At 36.9% G+C, this 17,824-nt stretch overlaps 1 protein-coding gene across 1 annotated transcript in view; it reads right to left on the bottom strand.

Annotated features, from left to right (window-relative positions):
- Nucleotides 1-17,824, bottom strand: part of LOC137487330 (uncharacterized) — a 202,115-nt gene that overhangs the window by 47,939 nt on the left and 136,352 nt on the right. Inside the window, exons 21-30 of the mRNA XM_073920131.1 lie at nt 15,790-15,894; nt 14,491-14,544; nt 13,594-13,647; nt 12,807-12,860; nt 12,651-12,704; nt 11,521-11,565; nt 8,679-8,729; nt 8,549-8,593; nt 4,725-4,751; nt 374-427 (exon numbers count right to left, since the gene is read on the bottom strand). Of these exons, the coding sequence (XP_073776232.1) occupies nt 374-427; nt 4,725-4,751; nt 8,549-8,593; nt 8,679-8,729; nt 11,521-11,565; nt 12,651-12,704; nt 12,807-12,860; nt 13,594-13,647; nt 14,491-14,544; nt 15,790-15,894 (543 nt within the window). The remainder of the gene's footprint in view (nt 1-373; nt 428-4,724; nt 4,752-8,548; nt 8,594-8,678; nt 8,730-11,520; nt 11,566-12,650; nt 12,705-12,806; nt 12,861-13,593; nt 13,648-14,490; nt 14,545-15,789; nt 15,895-17,824) is intronic.

Below are 17,824 nucleotides of genomic sequence, written 5' to 3'. Positions count from 1 at the left end.
GGTGAGTTAGCCCCGCCTACAAATTTACATGTCATGTTATACACATAATTAAAAAAGTATTACAGTTGACAATCTATACCATGGTAACAACATATACTATCATACAACTCAGTCATAATTCAGATACAGTAATATTCTAATATAATTACTTTTAAAGGACAGTAACTAGTAAAATACAATAAATAACATTTTTGAAGTAACTTGACTATGAATGTCTACCTATAACGAATGCTCCGTCAGTCAAACTTCACAGTCAAATGGTGAAGGCAGTGAGTGGAACGCCTGGTTGAGCTGTTGAAAGTGGTGTGTAATCTGGGACACTCAGATGGGGTGAGAGAGCATCCAGTGACACGATTCATTTAAACACGCTTACCTTAGCACCTGTCAGCCCCTCTAGTCCTGGTAATCCCATCAGTCCCGGCTCACCCTGGAATAAAAGAAACACATTCCAGCTCAGCACGGACACCTTCATGCATGAAGGTCTGTCCCTGTGTGTGTGTCAGAGTTGGGAGTCAATGTAAAAAGGGAAATATTGAAGCATTTTTTTCAGGAAAGCTCACAGGCTACTAGTAGTGGTTGGATGTTGTTATGAACCTGTTTACCAGTTATGATGCGTTGTTGTTGTCTAGATCACAAATGCATCTCTTTTGTACGTTCATCCACTTTTTCTAATTTAAATTTTTACTAATTTATATTTGAACATCGGAAAATGCTTAAATGACAGTGTTTTTGTTTGCCACAAAACTATGATGTGGATTTGTGTTTCTACTCTCAAAAAACTATGTTTGCTGTTTGTTAAAATAATTAAAAATAGGTGGAAAAACACAATTCTTCAGTTTTTTTAGGGACAACTTAATTGTTTTATGTTCAATCAACTTAAATTTGTAAAAACAAAGTTAACCTAGGCCCAATCTACTTCTTAAGCCTGATTTTTACTTTCGCCTAGTGCTGAATTATGCACCTCCACTAACTGCATGCGCACCACACAAAACAGACAAGGCTTTTGTACTTAACACGTTCACTGTTGTGATGTTCCTTAAAAAGACAGGGGGCGATCATACAAAACACACTGTAAAATCAGACGGATAAACATAGAAGTAGAACGTTTCTAGAATTAAGTCAAATCATTAATATCGTTCAAGATTTTTAAACTATTTATTTGATAAATAATTTTAATGATTATAAAGATTTTTATAATGATTCAGGATTTTTAAAAATGAACTTTAATGCATCACTTGCTTTTGTTCATATCTCCGACAGTTTTACCTAATAAAGTTTATTAAAATATTAACGACAACAGAACATGGGTTGCTCTACTATATTTTTATTATAGAAAGAATAAACCATTCTCACCAATAAAGTCCAAAAAAACAGGATATCACTACGTTGTAAACCGATTCAAATATTCTTTTACAGCTATCAGATTTTGATTTGATTCAATTTAAATTCAAAATGAATGGTGGAAAAATAATTTAATTAAGAAAGTTTAATTTCTGTAATTAAATAATCAGTTTTGGCTTTAATAAACATATCCCTCAGGGTTTTCCAAACTTTTGCCAAAACTTTCCTCCTTTCCCATGGCTGTTGCAATTTCTAGCCAACATGCATTGGTAATCTGGTTATCGCAATGATCACGCATGGGCAGATTATAAAGATGTCTGCACCTGTTTCAGACAAAATCTTTTCAAAGTGATTCATATTCAATTAAAATGAAATGCGGCGCCACATGAACTGTTCGCTCGAGTCTCAAATTTTATTTTCACAAAATATTTTGTGCACTCTGCCAGCTGAAATCATGCAGTGCACACTCAAAGAGAATCTCCGCAAACACAGTGATGACGAACTGGTGAAACTGTTGAGTATAAACAAGGCTTTAGCCCTTCCCCTTACCATTTTTCTATGTTCACATGAAGGGGTAGGGGTGTCGAAATTATCTTTAGCTTGAATGTGTATAGTGCTAAGGGGATGGGCTAGATACCCTAAGGGGTAGGAAAATTTCCTAGAATACACTATCTACAATGGCGGCATGGCTACACACGGAGGTCAGGAGATGCACAAATTAGTATTTTTTTTGTCATTATTAAGAATCTTTACAACAAACACGCACATGGTTTAATACATTCATGACCGTGTTTGTGTTTTACAGTCATGCTTTAAAAAAAGCTATAAAAAATGCTAAATTTGACTATCTATAATCCATAATAATAACTCCTGTAAAGCAGTTCTACAACATACTTTCACATCTGACACTTGAATACCCTGTCAGAAAAGTCTAGTGGTTGGGAATGACCTTTTTACAGTGTCTGGTATAATATTAACATTTTTTTCGTGTGTTTACATAGATGAACATGGCCAGTGTAAATGCACAGTATTTGCGATCTTATTGCCAAATTATATCGTGATGATAACATGATATATGCCTTCAGTGATTTCCTGTTCCTGATTTCCAATCGACTGATGTTATATATAGTAAGTAATCACGATGACATAATGATGTGTGCAGGTTGTAGTCTCATTTCTTAGGGGTAAAATGTGAAGCCCTTCCCCTTCTCACATTCTGTTTCAAGGGCCAAGGGGAAGGGGTACAAAAATAAAAATGGGATTGGGCCTTAATTCTTTCAAATCGATTGTGTGAAATCCGACATTTTCCACAGCGTACACTCAAAGCAATTATAATGCTGCTTGTTCAAACTACTAATTTAAAATGAGCTAAAACAACTAAATTATTTAAATTTCTTTAGGACAACTTAATTGTTTCATGTGTAAACCAATCTTTAAGAATTTGGACAGTAGGTATAAAGTCACTTATCATTTATGGCTGTTCAAATACATTTAAATGTGAGTATTTAACTACAAAAGCAAACCAGTCAAATGTTATTTTAAATATCTCCGGAAGGTCAAAACATTTTATAGCCCATATATATATATTTTTTTGATTTAGTGTTGTCCACTTGTGATCACAGAAACAAAACTTAAATACCAGGTTAATAACAGAAAATTAAAACTATGAATTGTTTGAGGAGAAATGATGACAATGTCAATTGATCAATGGACTGATTTCCATAGTTTGACCAAATAACTAATAATTACTTTCTATTATGCAACAAATGCTAGGTACAGAATGTGGCTATATTTTTATGGATATACATCTATATATATACATCATTTTATGTATGCATTGTGCAATTCACACACATATATGCCACATAAGTTCATTTTTAATGCTACCTTACACACATATTACCTTAAACATTAAGTAAACATCTGTAAATGATTTCCCCATATTTGGTTTGGACTAGGCGACGCAGTGGTGCAGTAAGTAGTGCTGTCGCATCACAGCAAGAAGGTTGCTGGTTCGAACCTCGGCTCAGTTGGTGTTTCTGTGTGGAGTTTGCATGTTCTCCCTGCGTTTGCGTGCTCCAGGTGCTCCGGTTTCCCCCACAGTCCAAAGACATGTGGTACAGGTGAATCTGGCAGGCTAAATTGTCAGTAGAGTGTGTGTGTGTGTGTGTGTGTGTGTGTGTTTCCCAGCGATGGATTGCGGCTGGAAGGGCATCCACTGCATAAAAACGTGCTGGATAAGTTGGTGGTTCATTCCGCTGTGGCCACCCCAGATTAATAAAGGGACTAAGCTGACAAGAAAATTAACGAATTAATGAATGGTTTGGACTACAAAGACTATTTTACAAAGCTTTCCCATCAAATTCATTGCACAAAACCCAAACTTGTAGGCCAAAGTAACTAATAGAGCAGGTAATGTGCTATTTCGTAAACTGCAAAAGGCATGCACAAGAAACACCTAATGCCATTTCTCCAGCCTGTCACTGATTATTTCAATTAAAAAGCACATATTTATCTTCATCCTGACAACTGCGTCACGTTAACTCTAATTCTGTCGCATTACCGTCCCGACAAAGCATTTATTTTCCTCCTTCCATTTTCATTCAGCCTGCCATGTTTATAAATCACACGTACTTTGTCGCAAACAGAGCAGCTCGTAATTCACCCATAGTGATTGGAAGCATGGAAGAAGTGCCGTATATTATGTTCGTCTCACGCCTCAGTCGCTATTGACGGGCAGTAGCGGGCACCGCGTTAACGGGCCCAGCCAGCGAGACGGATTGCGGCAGTAATTGTCACACGTGTAGATCGCCATGTATTACAGAGCACAGACCTACATGGGACCAGAAAGAGGATCGACTGGAGACAGATGGGGGCAATTCTAGCACCGTGCCAGAGACTGCTGGGACCATTTATTCAAATGTCAAATTAGCATGCCGCTGAAAAATGTTTGGGGAAAAAAAAATAAATAAAAAATATCTGAATTGCCCCCGTGAGAATAGAAAGTGCCAGCTTTTTTGGCTGCTGGAGTTGCATTGTTGCTATTGTAGGAGTCCCTCATTGACGTGTGTGTGTGTGTGTGTGTGTGTGTGTGTGTGTGTGGTTTTTGTTGGTTTGTGTGTATAACGCGTTCACAACATCTCCCAAAGGCGGAGGAATATGCGGCGGAAATTTGATTTAGGCGCCTTTCCTGATCATTCCTATTGTTGTTGCGAATGTTGTGTGACTAAACCGTCGCGCTCGGCTGCTCTCGGGTTACTTCTGAGCCAGGAGCTGTGATTAATGGAGACTGGCCAGAAAACCGGTGCTGGCCAGACCTGTTTCTCTCAATCCAGAGGAATAGAAGGGCATTCGATACAAATCACAGTCGGAGCAACACTCACCATCCTTCCTTCATCTCCTTTGGGTCCCTGGAAAAGAGAAAAGCTCAGAATTAGCCTGACCTTATTTGACTTGATTTCTATGTGGGCTATCAGTTAATCCAATCTGTGTAATTAGCTGGATGACATCGGGTTAGATTTGTTGTCAAATAGCAACGCAATTAAGTAACTGGCAAACAGAAGATGCTCAAGGGAACGGTTTCAACAGAACATATCGAGGAGCTTCTGTAGCTTTTTGTAGAATGGAAAGATTCCAATTGAAGTTCTTCATAAAGGCAAAGATTATTCATGACAATGTTATCAGAGCTTTTGCATTTCAGGATTGTGAGTTTGAATTGGACTGTAATGTGTAACAGGAAGATTAGTTTCGACAACAATCACAGGAAAGGGAAATTTGCTTGGTTGAAATTCAAATTAAGAATGAACTGATACCACTTTTATTTTTGGAACTCATTAGCAAACCTGTGTTGTCAATGAATTTCACCATGTTATAAATACTTGAGAGAGAAACTGAAATAGTATGGGGGAAATTAAGAAAAGAAGAACATGATGACTGTGTGGTAAAGGGGTGGGGCCGAGAGCCGTAGGAACGGAATGAGGCTGCTGCGTAAGTGGATACACCTGTGTGAGGAGCTGCCGTCCCTGTTATAAACAAAGTTTATAAAACTTAGTCGGTTCTCCGCCTCCTTCTCGGCGGCCAAAGGGACGTAAACTTCATTACAGATGGGCTCATAACTATACAAGAGATGCAAAGACTTCATGAACTTCGCTCTAAGGATGAACTCTATTTGACAATTCCGCGATCACGCTTGAAATGTTGAGGTGATGGAGCTTTCTTTAGTAGCAGCTCCAAGCAGGGCTCCAGGATCTTAGAAAAATCGGTCACACTTTACAATAAGGTTCATTAGTTAATGTTAAGTAATGCATTTACTAACATGAGCAAACATTGAACAATACATTTACTACAGTAGTTACTCATCTTAATAAACGTTAGTTAATGAAAATACAGTAGTTCATTGTTAGTTCATGTTAACTCATGGTGCATTAACTAATGTTAACAAGTATGGACTTGAATGTTAATAATGCATTAGTTAATGTTCAATTATGATTAATAAATGCTGTACAAGTGTTGGTTATGATTAGTTCATGTTAGTAAATACATTAACTAATGAACCTTATTGTAAAGTCTTACCGAAAAATCTAACATTGCGATATTTTTTTTATTCTGCGTTATATAAACTGATATGAATACAATTTCACAAAATGAGTTGAATAACTATTTGGAAGAAATCTAGATGAATTGCGATTCAAGAATTGATTAGGATGATTCTGTAGAGGAGTACATATGCATAAAATACAGGAAACAATCTAGAAGCATAGATACATAGATTCAATAAAGAACAAAAAAAATAATTAAATGAACTCTTATTATTTATGATTATATATAAACTCTGAGTTAAATTGTATTTAGGTATACATAAATTAAATAATCAAATGCAAATCGAAGCATGTGAGTGTTAAAAGTTATTGTAAGACAGCATATTTCCACTACGACGTTCCACTAACACATTACAGACAATATTGAAACAAATATTTAATCTCAGTTGTGATGTCATCGTTTTTCTAGTAAGAACCTCAAATGCTTTATTTCGTATTCCTTTCACCTTAAATACGTAATGATCAATAATGGCTTTTGTTGTGCTCTTCTGATACTTTCCCTAAATGAGGAGAGAGAGAGAGATACAGCCAGTTTAGTAAATGAGGATAACTGAGTGGCCATGGTAGGTAAGAGCTTACACTGCTCTTTACGAGAAGTGCAATGAGATGACCACAGAGAGTCAGGACCTCGGTTTAACATCTCATTCAACAATGGTGCTCACTGACAGTATAGTGTTACCATCAGTAGGATCTATAAAAACCACCAATTGAGCACCCCTGCTGGCCTCACTAACATCACTTCCAACAGCAACCTATTTGTCCCATGTGGTCTTTCAATCAGGTTCTAACCAGATATAGCTTCAGTAGGCAACCAGTCTTAGGCAGCAGGGTGATATGGCTGGGACTTTAAATGCCACATGATATAGGTCCATATTCCCGCTGCTGTACCGTGGGAGCCGTGGGAACCAACCAGATTTCTTGCGGTGCGGGAATAAATTTCTGAATGAAACGCGATAGCGGTCAGTAACTCTGTTGTAAATTGAACAGGAGCAGGCGATCTAACGATTTAGCCTACAATCCTTGCACAACCTACAGTTTTGTCTGTTATTTCTCTCTTTTGGTAGAACCCAATTTAAACGTGAGATTTTAGAGACCATATCTAAATTTAGCGGGAAAGGTCGGGTTGGGAGCAGGTGAACATAGACTAAATATACGGCGGGAGTGGTCGGGTGTGGAATAAAACCTTGCAGGAACGAGCCTAAAAAATTAGTCCCGCGCAGACCTCTACCACGTGACCATTGTTGTCTATGGAGGATGATGGAGCTCTCAGATTCGATTTAAAATATTTTATTTGTGTTCTGAAGATGAGTCTCTGGGGATTAGAATGGCATGACATGACAGTAAACACATTCAAGCAATTATAGTGATTACAAAATAGTGGTGATAATTGCATTAGTGTATCCCCTTTTCATTAGCACTGGTTCTAAATTATCTTCCTAATATTTTTTAGATTTTAAAATATTTACAACATAACCTACTCAGAGAGAAAAATGGCAGATATTGATGTGTAATGCTAAATGAACATTAAGATGTCAATACTGTTATATTGCTGTAAAGTACAAGAGCCTTAAGAAGGTAGCTGCTTATGCAGACAGCACACAGCATGGGATGTGTACTAGAATCTGTATCTCTGTATCACAGCGGCATTAGACAAAAAAATAAACCCCAGAAAGATAAGAGACAAAATGAGCCACTTTATAAGTTGACAACCAAAACAGACTCCAATTTATCTCATTTCCTCCCCCCAAAAACAAGTCTGAATATTACATTTGAAAGCTAATTTTACCCTTTAGCACATCACTGAGCTAATACGCTTTTGCAACATCATTCTATCCCCCGAAACCACAAGCCTCTTGATTGTCAAAATGAAGTTTAAGTGAGCTTTGTCAGAGTGTGTTTAGTCTCCTGTCATCGCAGCGAGGCGTCACGTCCCACTTCTAACAGGTTCAGCTGAGGATAAACCAAAACAAAGCCCCCTGAGGGACTTGTAAGGAGCTCCTTGAGACTATTGTAGTGAAAACCGGAGGAGACTGTCCTCCTTCACACCTGCTGATAAGGGTTTAGCATTTTCCTGAGTTCTGGGCGGTCGGCTAAAAATGGCTCAGGAGGGAATACACTCTTGTTCTTCATGGAAAGAAAGGACACATTACATACAGAGCAGATAAGTGTGCGTGGCGCAGCGTTGATAAGCTAATCGGATGATTCTGCTTGAGCAGAACAGCACTTATATATATATTTATGTACATTTCATTTTTCCCTCCTGTTAAAGTGCTGCATTTCAATTAACCGGTTTTTTTATTTTTTTTTATACAAACAGTTACTTTGTTGACTATGCGTAATGGGTTTGTTTTGGCCTTCTCCCTTTGGGCTGCTGTCATTGTCTGAGTTTCAGATTTGTGTCTGTGTGGCCGTGATCCGCCCTTCACATCATCACACAGGATAAAACTTCAAATCAGCGGCAGACAGCAGCTAAAGCGAATACTGATTCTGGAATCAATGGCGCTTCTTTGTGTATTGACATTTAAACTTCATTAAAAGTGTCCCTGCGGTGGGTGAAGTTCAAAACAACTGTTTTATGTGGGATATCATTTAAAAAATGTAACACATACCGGAGGCCCTGGTGGTCCGGGTTGACCTCCGTTAGCTGCTCCGTTCTGCAAAAATTAACACAGGTTTTAAATATAGAGACAATAAATAAATGTCATCACATACTGGAAGTTTTGAATGACGTGGCTTTACCTGAAGCTTATAGATACTGCTCATCCCGTTGCCCTCTGAATATGGAGCACCCTTAAACAAACAAAACAAAACAAACAAGGTTTTTAGGTGGTTGCACACTGGCTCAGGTCAAAATAAGGGCCTACTCACACTATGCCATCCGTACCGTGCCCAGGCCCGTTTCCCGGATCGTTTGAGAAGTGTGAGTGCGCTGAATCGGGCTCAAGCAGGGTTCACTTGGCCGGCCCTGGCCCGGTTAGAAGAGATGTGCCTGAGCCCGGTTCATTTGGGCTTTGGCGGGGTACGCTTGTGTGTGAGTGCAAAATGCGCCAAAGCCCGAAACTGAAAGCGAGACGTGACTTTTAAGGGACTGTTTCATATAGATTTATTAATTATTACTGTTCAGTGAACGCAAACTGCCGTCGTTTATTAAAGACGCAAACTCCTCACTTCACGACAGCTGTGCGCCTTCAGCAGACCTCCTCATTCCTGCAGCATGAGGGCTTTATGATTGTTTATGAGCGCCATTTTTCTTCATTTTTGTTGGAAGATGTAATCCATACCTATTTCCAACCCCTAAGCCCAACCATAACTGCAAATATTCCCAAAATTCCAGAGGAGAAATAGTTGGATAACAATCATGTAAAAGTGTATAAACCTAACCTTATACCCCATAAACAGTAAACACATCCCTTAATTCTGATTGACGGATTGGAAGGTTGTTTTAGGATCAACATAGATGTTAATAAATGATCATGTCCTACTTGGTAAAATCAGCTTAGGGCTGAAATGACAGCCTTAATTTCATAACCACGAAGCATACCATCCATCAATATTGAAAAATTTAGGTTTGTTTTCAGTACTTCTTATCTTCAAATCTAACAATTATTATTTTTTACAAAATTTGATATTTGGTCAATTTGAAGAAGATATGCATGACACATCTTAGGAACAGAACATCCTTAACCTAATTTCACCAAATAGAACCTGTTCTTGGATTAACATCTATGTTGATCCTCGAATAACATTCCAATCAGAAAATCAGAATTAAGGGATATGTTTATTGTTTATGTATAGGCTTTCGGTTAAGTTTTTTGCATTTTTGCATGATCTTTATCCAACTATTACCCTTTAATTTTGGGAATAATTTACAGTTATGGCTGGGTTTAGGGGTAGGGAATGGGTGTGGATTATGTTTTACAATTAAAATGATGTTCCAGAATCAACATGCATGTTAATCCAGAATTGCATCGTACTTGACAAAATCAAGATGTGACATATAAGAGACATATAAGAGACTCATTTACAGACATAACATACTGATATACAAGCAATTATTTTACATAATACACGTTGAGATATTTTTGTGCTTTTCATATTACTTTGTGCGTCTTTGACACTAACATATCATCTGACAAATTAATATTAAGAGTTTAAAATTAAAAGACTTACATGAATGGATGAATTTACACTACCTGACAAAAGTCTTGTAGCCTATCAAAGTTTTAGGAACAACAAATAATAACTCGACTTCTATTTGATTGTTTGGTATCAGAAGTGGCTTATATGAAAGACAAAGGCCAAATAATAAAATATGATGATGCCTTGATTTTTAATTATTTAATTAGGACAGTAAGGTCTATTTTTGCTTAGACAAAAGTCTTGCCACTTACCAGAAATAATGCACAGTATAGAACATAAAGTCATGGTTCAGTGGAAAAACAGTTAATTTTGTGTATGACTCCCATGAACTTGGAGGACTGCATCCACACATCTCTGCAATGACTCTAATAACTTATTAATAAAGTCATCTGGAATGACAAAGGAAGCGTTCTTGCCGGACTCCCAGTGTTCATCAAGATTGTAGGGATACATCTTCAGTACCTCCTCCCTCTTACCACAGGCATGCTCAATAATGTTTATGTCTGGTGACTGGGCTGGCCAGTCCTGGAGAATATTGACCTTCTTTGCTTTCAGAAACGAGAAATGAGGAGGCTGAAGTATGAGGAGCACTATCCTGCTGAATAATTTGCCATCTCCAGTGGTTTGTAATGTAATGGGCAGTACAAATGTCTCAATACCTCAGGCTGTTGATGTTGCCATCCACTGCAGATCTCTTGCACGATCTCTTCTCTAAAAGCATTTAAAAGTTTCCTTGGCTGTGTTTTGGATCATTGTCTTGCTGAAATGTCCAGTCTGGTTTCATCTTCATCATCCTGATAATGTAGATGTAAGACTGAAGCAGCTAATATTAATTTACAATGACAAAGGGCAGAGGTTTGCAGAATAACTACTGCAAGATTTCAGCTGCTGTCTCGGGTTTTACTGCCGTTCTACACCTCCCTTTCTTCATGTGTTCAATACTTTTTTTCTGGGTCATTTAATTTTTATTATACATAACTTCATTTGTAAACTAATTAGATTAGATTTTTGCTTGTTTACCTATTTGATTTTATTACCAAATTACCAGTGAAATATTAAGTGAATGACACCTTTTCTGAGAAGAATGGTGATGTGTTAAATATTTATTTCCCACCTGTATTTATTGGTGTACATTTATATGTTTGTTGTTTGTTGTTAATAATACTTTTTCGTCATCTTAATATTTAGAGTCAACCATGAGGCTGTTTTTCCATAAATGATAAATACGGTTGCATTATCAAAAATTATAATAATAATAACAATAATAATAATAATGTTAACAATGTAATCTATGTGGCAACTGATGAAAAAACTTTGACTAATCCTGTTGAAAATAATATTTCCATACTTTCTTAGCACAGAAAATGCACTCTTTAAACTTCCACATCTTTAGATTTCGCACAAAGTCATCAAAACATTTGCAATGAGCACCAGAACTTACAGGGGGTCCAGGAGGTCCGGGTTGGCCCGGTGGTCCTTCGCTGCCCTGGTACAAAAAAAAAAAGACATCTTGTTTTTTACATGCATAACACAAACTTTTCCTCTCAGAGTATGTTATTGCACCGAGAGTTAGGGCCGATGTAAGCAAATGGTGTGAATAATAACAGCTTTCAGATAAAACTTTTTTGTAAGTTTCGAGGACACGCTCATTGCCCCCTGGTTTTACTGGGTTGCCTTTCAGCGGAATTGACCAGCTGATGAAAACCAATGAAAAATGCCTCTATTCCCTTTCTGGTGTATATCTGCAACACCGCAGGGTGCACCGCAAGCTCATCCAACACAGAGCGGCATATTCACTATCTCCAGCCAACTTTGTGAGAGAATTACTCCAGTCATTTATCAGACAGTGCATGTAACTCATACTGATGAAGATGGGTCAGACAACTTTACTGTTATGGAAAGTGAGAGAAAAATATTAGACTCATATTTAGTCATTGTTGTACTCTTTTGTAGAATATTCCAAATATGTAAAATGATAAAGATGTTTTCTATCCAATCATGTGGCCTCAGAAGACTGATAGTGTGAATAGACCACTTTTATGGGAGTTTCATAGGATTTTAAAGCATTAAAATGGCTCATCTTAGTTTGTTATGACAAATTTGTAAATAATGACAGCAAGACCCAACAAAAGTGTTTTATTTTTAAGAAATATTGATTGAAAACGTAAAATGCTGTCATTACCAGAAATTAAAAGTCATCACAAAATATTTGAGTTATTATATATATATATATATATATATATATATATATATATATATATATATATATATATAYACACACACACACACACACACACACACACACACACACACACACACACACACACACACACACACGCACGCACGCACACACACACACACACACACACACACACACACACACACACACACACACACACACACACACACACACACACACACACACACACACACACACTTTTTTGTGTTGCACCATAAGATGATAAAACTACTGCAATATCTACTCTATCTTTAAAATATAATTTTAATTTTAAATACCCTTTATGGTATTTTAAATGATTAAATCAGAAATTATCACTTAATTATACTTACTCGATCACCCTTTTGTCCTTGGGGCCCAACAGCTCCTGGTCTGCCATTCATTCCCTGGATTCAGAGGAATATGCATGAGGCATACTTTTGTTTAGAGACAAAACTAGTAATAAAAAGATTATTATTTAGCTAAACCAAATGACCACAAGGCATTACCTGTGAACCTGTGCGGCCTGTAGATCCAGGCAATCCTGGCACACCCGGAGACCCCTGGAAAAATACATTTTTGATTACTACTGTAAAACTCACATTTATTGAAATCATGTCCTGTTTTTGGTTAATTCAGATGTCATTGGATTAATGCTGCATTCACATTTAGGTTGAACCACACTAGAAGTGGATTGAATTGCCTCTTTTAATCAATTTTAGTTAATTTGTATGGTACAAAGCAAAGTTCAGATGGTAGTGTTCACATTTATTCAGATAAACTGCTCCAACAAAGGTGGCACAGTGGCTTAATGGGTAGTACTGTCGCCTCGCAGCAAGAAGGTTGCTGATTTGAGTCCCGACTGGGTCAATTGGCATTTCTGTGTGGAGTTCTCCCTGTGTTCGCGTGGGTTTCCTCCAAGTCCTCCGGTTTCCCTCACAGTCCAAAGACATGCCGTATAAGTGACTTGGATGAACTAAATTGGCAGTAGTGTATGAGTGTGTGTGCGCGAGTGTATTGGTTTTTCCAAGTACTGCATTGCAGCTGGAAGGGCATCCGCTGCATAAAACACAAGCTGGAATAGTTGCCGGTTCATTCCGCTGTGGCGACGTCTGATAAATAAGGCACTAAGCTGAATGAAAATGAATGAACTGCTCTAACAAAGCAATCACACCGTTAAATACACATACGAGATAGATAAAAAAATATAAACTCCAAATAGTAAGATCCCTTCAGCTGTCAAACTACATTAAGTTACACAAATACTGTAAATGCAGTGTTATTCTCATAACTCACCTCATCACCCTTGTCCCCCATTGGACCAGGAAAGCCTCTCTCGCCCTTCACTCCCTGTAAGATAGATGAACAATCATCGAGACAAGTAGTACACACTTTTGATTTAGATTCTCTCTAAAGATTGCTCTCATACATTATTAATCTTTTATCCTTTGGCCTCAGTTCTTTCTCACATTCAGACACCGTACTGCTTGTAAAGCATTTGTTATCGCTTTAACTGTAGCACCAGCAAGTAATATACAGTTGAAGTCAAAATTATTAGCCCTCCTGTGAATGTCTTTTTTCCCAAATATTTCCCAAATGATGTTTAATGGAGCAATTTTTTAAATATATTTTTATAATTTTTTTATATATTTTTTTTTCTCTGTAGGAAGTCTTACTTGTTTTATTTAGGCTAGAATAAAAGCAGTTTTTAATTTGTTTTAAACCATTTTAGGGTCAATATTATTAGCCTCCTTAAGCAATATATTTTTTCTATTGTCTACAGTGTAATTCAGTGTTACATAACGACTTGCCTAATTACCCTAACTTTACTAGTTAACCTAATTAACCTAGTTAAGCCTTCAAATATCACTTTAAGCTGAATACTAGTATCTTGAAAAATATCTAGTAAAATGTTATGTCCTGTTATTATGGCAAAGATAAAAGAAATCAGTCATTAGAAATGAGTTATTATAACTATCATGTTTAGAAATGTGTCAAAAAAATTATTCCGTTAAACAGAAATTGGGGGAAAATACACAAGGGTGCTAACAATTCTGACTTCAACTATTTGCCTCGTTTCAAAGAAAGAAATGTAAGTGATTGTACTTCCAAGAAGTCTGTGGATATATGTGGGGCTCTTGTGTCAGCAGATCACAAGAGTTTTTTTGTAATCTTCGATTTAGGGCAGCTTACCTTCGGACCCTCTTTTCCAGGATTTCCAGCTGGGCCTCGCAGACCCTGATCCCCCTGTCAAAGCCAGCACAGTAGTTAAGGAGCTAAATCCACACAACAGACACGGGAATACTGTATGCAGCAGCCCAAGAAACACTTAGGCCACATTTACTTCATAAATGATATCACTTTGGCAGTATTTTAAAAAGTTATTAGTTATAGTTACTTATCTTAAATAGTAAATGAGTTAGTAATTGAATTGCATCGTTATAAAAGTAACTAATTATCAAGGAAAGTAACTTTTGTGTTTATTATATAGACTATTGTTATAAAACATTGTACACTATACTATAATGCCACTGTAGGACGATGTGAGAGACACCTATCAAATTGAATATTTTACTGTAAATATTCTATAGTGGGGCGACGCAGTGGCACAGTAGGTAGTGCTGTCGCCTCACAGCAAGAAGGTCGCTGGTTCGAGCCTCGACTGGGTCAGTTGGCGTCCCTGCGTTCGTGTGGGTTTCCTCCGGGTGCTCCAGTTTCCCCCACAGTCCAAAGACATGTGGTACAGGTGAATTGGGTAAGATAAAATTGTTTGTAGTGTATGAATGTGAATGAGTGACAGACAGACAGACAGACAGACAGACAGAAAGACAGAAAGACAGACAGACAGACAGACAGACAGACAGACAGACAGACAGACAGATAGATAGATAGATAGATAGATAGATAGATAGATAGATAGATAGATAGATAGATAGATAGATAGATAGATAGATAGATAGATAGATAGATAGATAGATAGATAGATAGATAGATAAATAGATAGATAGATAGATGTGTGATAGATGTGTGATAGATGTGTGATGTGTGAACAAACCATATGAGATATAGTGATAAATGATGTGTGTATTCAGTGTGTATTATAACAAAATGAAAGTGTTTTTGACCTTGGATAGATATAAAGCTATTGCAATGAGCCTTCCAGAACCAAATCAGAAACTTATAAACTAGCATAACGGGACACTTTATGTTATTATAATTGTATTTCAGAAAAGTTCTGAGACCATTTCTAGCATCAGCAGAATTAGATTTAATACAATGATACACTTCTTTTTAGAATTATGCGATACTTATAAGCTTCACAAAAAGTATATCTTAACAACACTGCATTTCAAACAACTGGACTGGAATATATATAATATATATATTGCATCAGCCAGAAAAGATGACAGCACTGAACACTACATGATCTCAGGTGGCGGCAAGGCTTATGAATTAGTGAGGAGATTAAATGTGCATTCCAGCCATTTTTACCTTTTCTCCATCCATTCCTGGGATACCTGACGCTCCAGGGGAACCTTTTTCTCCTTTCTGCCCTGGTAACCCTGGTACTCTGGTCTGACACACACTGCAGGCGTTCTGCCAAAATCACACACACAATGTAAGATGCAGAAAACCCGCTTTCTCTCCTTTCATCTCTCCTGTTCGGAGGAGCTCAGGATGCTGAATGTTGTATGAAGTCCACATATTTAGAAAAGACCTGTTATGAGCCTGTTATTCAATGGCACAGATGAAATGAAACCCTTTTTATATGCTTAAAATGTTGCATGTTAAAGTTGTAAATGCAACATAATTACAATCACACTGCAAAAAGCAAGTAGTTGACTCAAAAAGTGATTAAACCTTTTACATTTAAAATTTCAAGTAAATGAAAGTGCATATTTACTGTATTAAATTTAAGTCAAGTCCAGCTAGTCTACTAATTTAGTTAAGTAAAGTCAACATATTGCTTTTCAGACAATAGTTTATTTACGTTTTAAGTAAATGAATTGCCAATATGAAAAAAAGTTAATTACTGTACTAACTAGCCATAATACATTAAAATGAAGCATTTTCTCAAAATTATTAGATATTCAAGAGTTATATGTACCTGTGTGTGCGTGTGTGTATTATATAGATTTTTAAATACCTGTAAATTCCTTAATTATCCTATTTTGATTCTGACGAGTGCTAGTTCTATGAGCAGTCATAAATGAATAAAAGTCATACATTAGGAGAATTAACTTTTCATTTCTCCTATAGGACAGCTGTAGTAAAATATGGCACAGTTTACCACACATTTGCTGCAGAAAGACTCTAAAAACACTCCAGTGTCCTTATATGCGCTGCACACATTCATCAGCTACTGTAGGAGTGACCTTTATTGCATAATCAGTGTAAGATTCATGTCTGGCCATCTGGATATATGCTTTTACCAGCTTTCAGAGACACATATGGCTCGGCAATTGAGCTTTGCACATTACTAAAAAAGCTAAAGGTCAGACCTGAAGATACAAACAACTTGATAAAATGCATGCATTAGGGAAGTACGCACTTTTTCCCCTCAAAGCCTTTTTTCCTGGACTTAACCTTGCTAGCCTGATGCATACACCTCAACACATTTGCCCAATGATATAGAAAGAAACAGGAAAAGCAATAGCGAAGGTGCTTTCAAAAGCTGTTTTGAGACTCTTGGGCTTCTTTTCTTTAAGAGTGCAACTGTATACATGTGAACTGTAATCAAAGGTTTACTGTAATGGGTCGCAGGGATTGCATTGACATTTCACATTGGATGCACTTTTGGCGCACGACGTCTTTGCGAAGGTAGCAATTTACTGGTGCATTAGTCCGACACGCTCAATAAGTGCAGGACGATTCAGGAAGAGCATTTATATTTGTGTTCTTTGTGCAAGACTGACAATTAGCAAATTGCATGTGACTGGTACAGGAGGGGATGTTTAACATTAGAGCCGGAAAGGGGAAAAGTGCACATTTAGAAATTCAAAATGGTTTCGATGGGGGGAACAAAGACTTGCTGAGTGCTTTGGCATTTTTGAATTTTGCTGTAAAAGTGCATCAGAGCATCATTGAACAGATAGTATCAATTAATTTGAATTCATTCAGCCCAACCATTAAAATTGTGTTTGATGTTGGATTAAAATTGTGAAGTATACTTAAAAAATGTTCCCTCTCAAACTAATTATCCTGTTTTCCCCCATCAAATCATACAGTTTTTCTAAACTCATTCAATAACTTTATATGACACTGTAAAAATGTAATGATCAATTAGTCCTGACAGCTTATGTTTATATGTCATTGTAAATTATTAAACTAAGTTAATTGTGTTCTAACTTAATTCTATAAGTTATGCAAGCAGTTTTAAGTCAGTTTAACCTAATTTAAGTTCAATTGACTCATAAGGTTGATTTGATTCAACTTAAAAAAAATTAAGGTAACAAGGATTTTTGATTATTTGACTATTTAAATCATCCACTTTTTGATATATGTTCAGCATAATAACTTCTGTTTT

Source organism: Danio rerio, chromosome 13 (genome assembly GCF_049306965.1).
Source record: "Danio rerio strain Tuebingen ecotype United States chromosome 13, GRCz12tu, whole genome shotgun sequence".
Lineage (NCBI taxonomy): Eukaryota > Metazoa > Chordata > Actinopteri > Cypriniformes > Danionidae > Danio > Danio rerio.
This window is presented reverse-complemented; position numbering and strand designations above follow the sequence as displayed.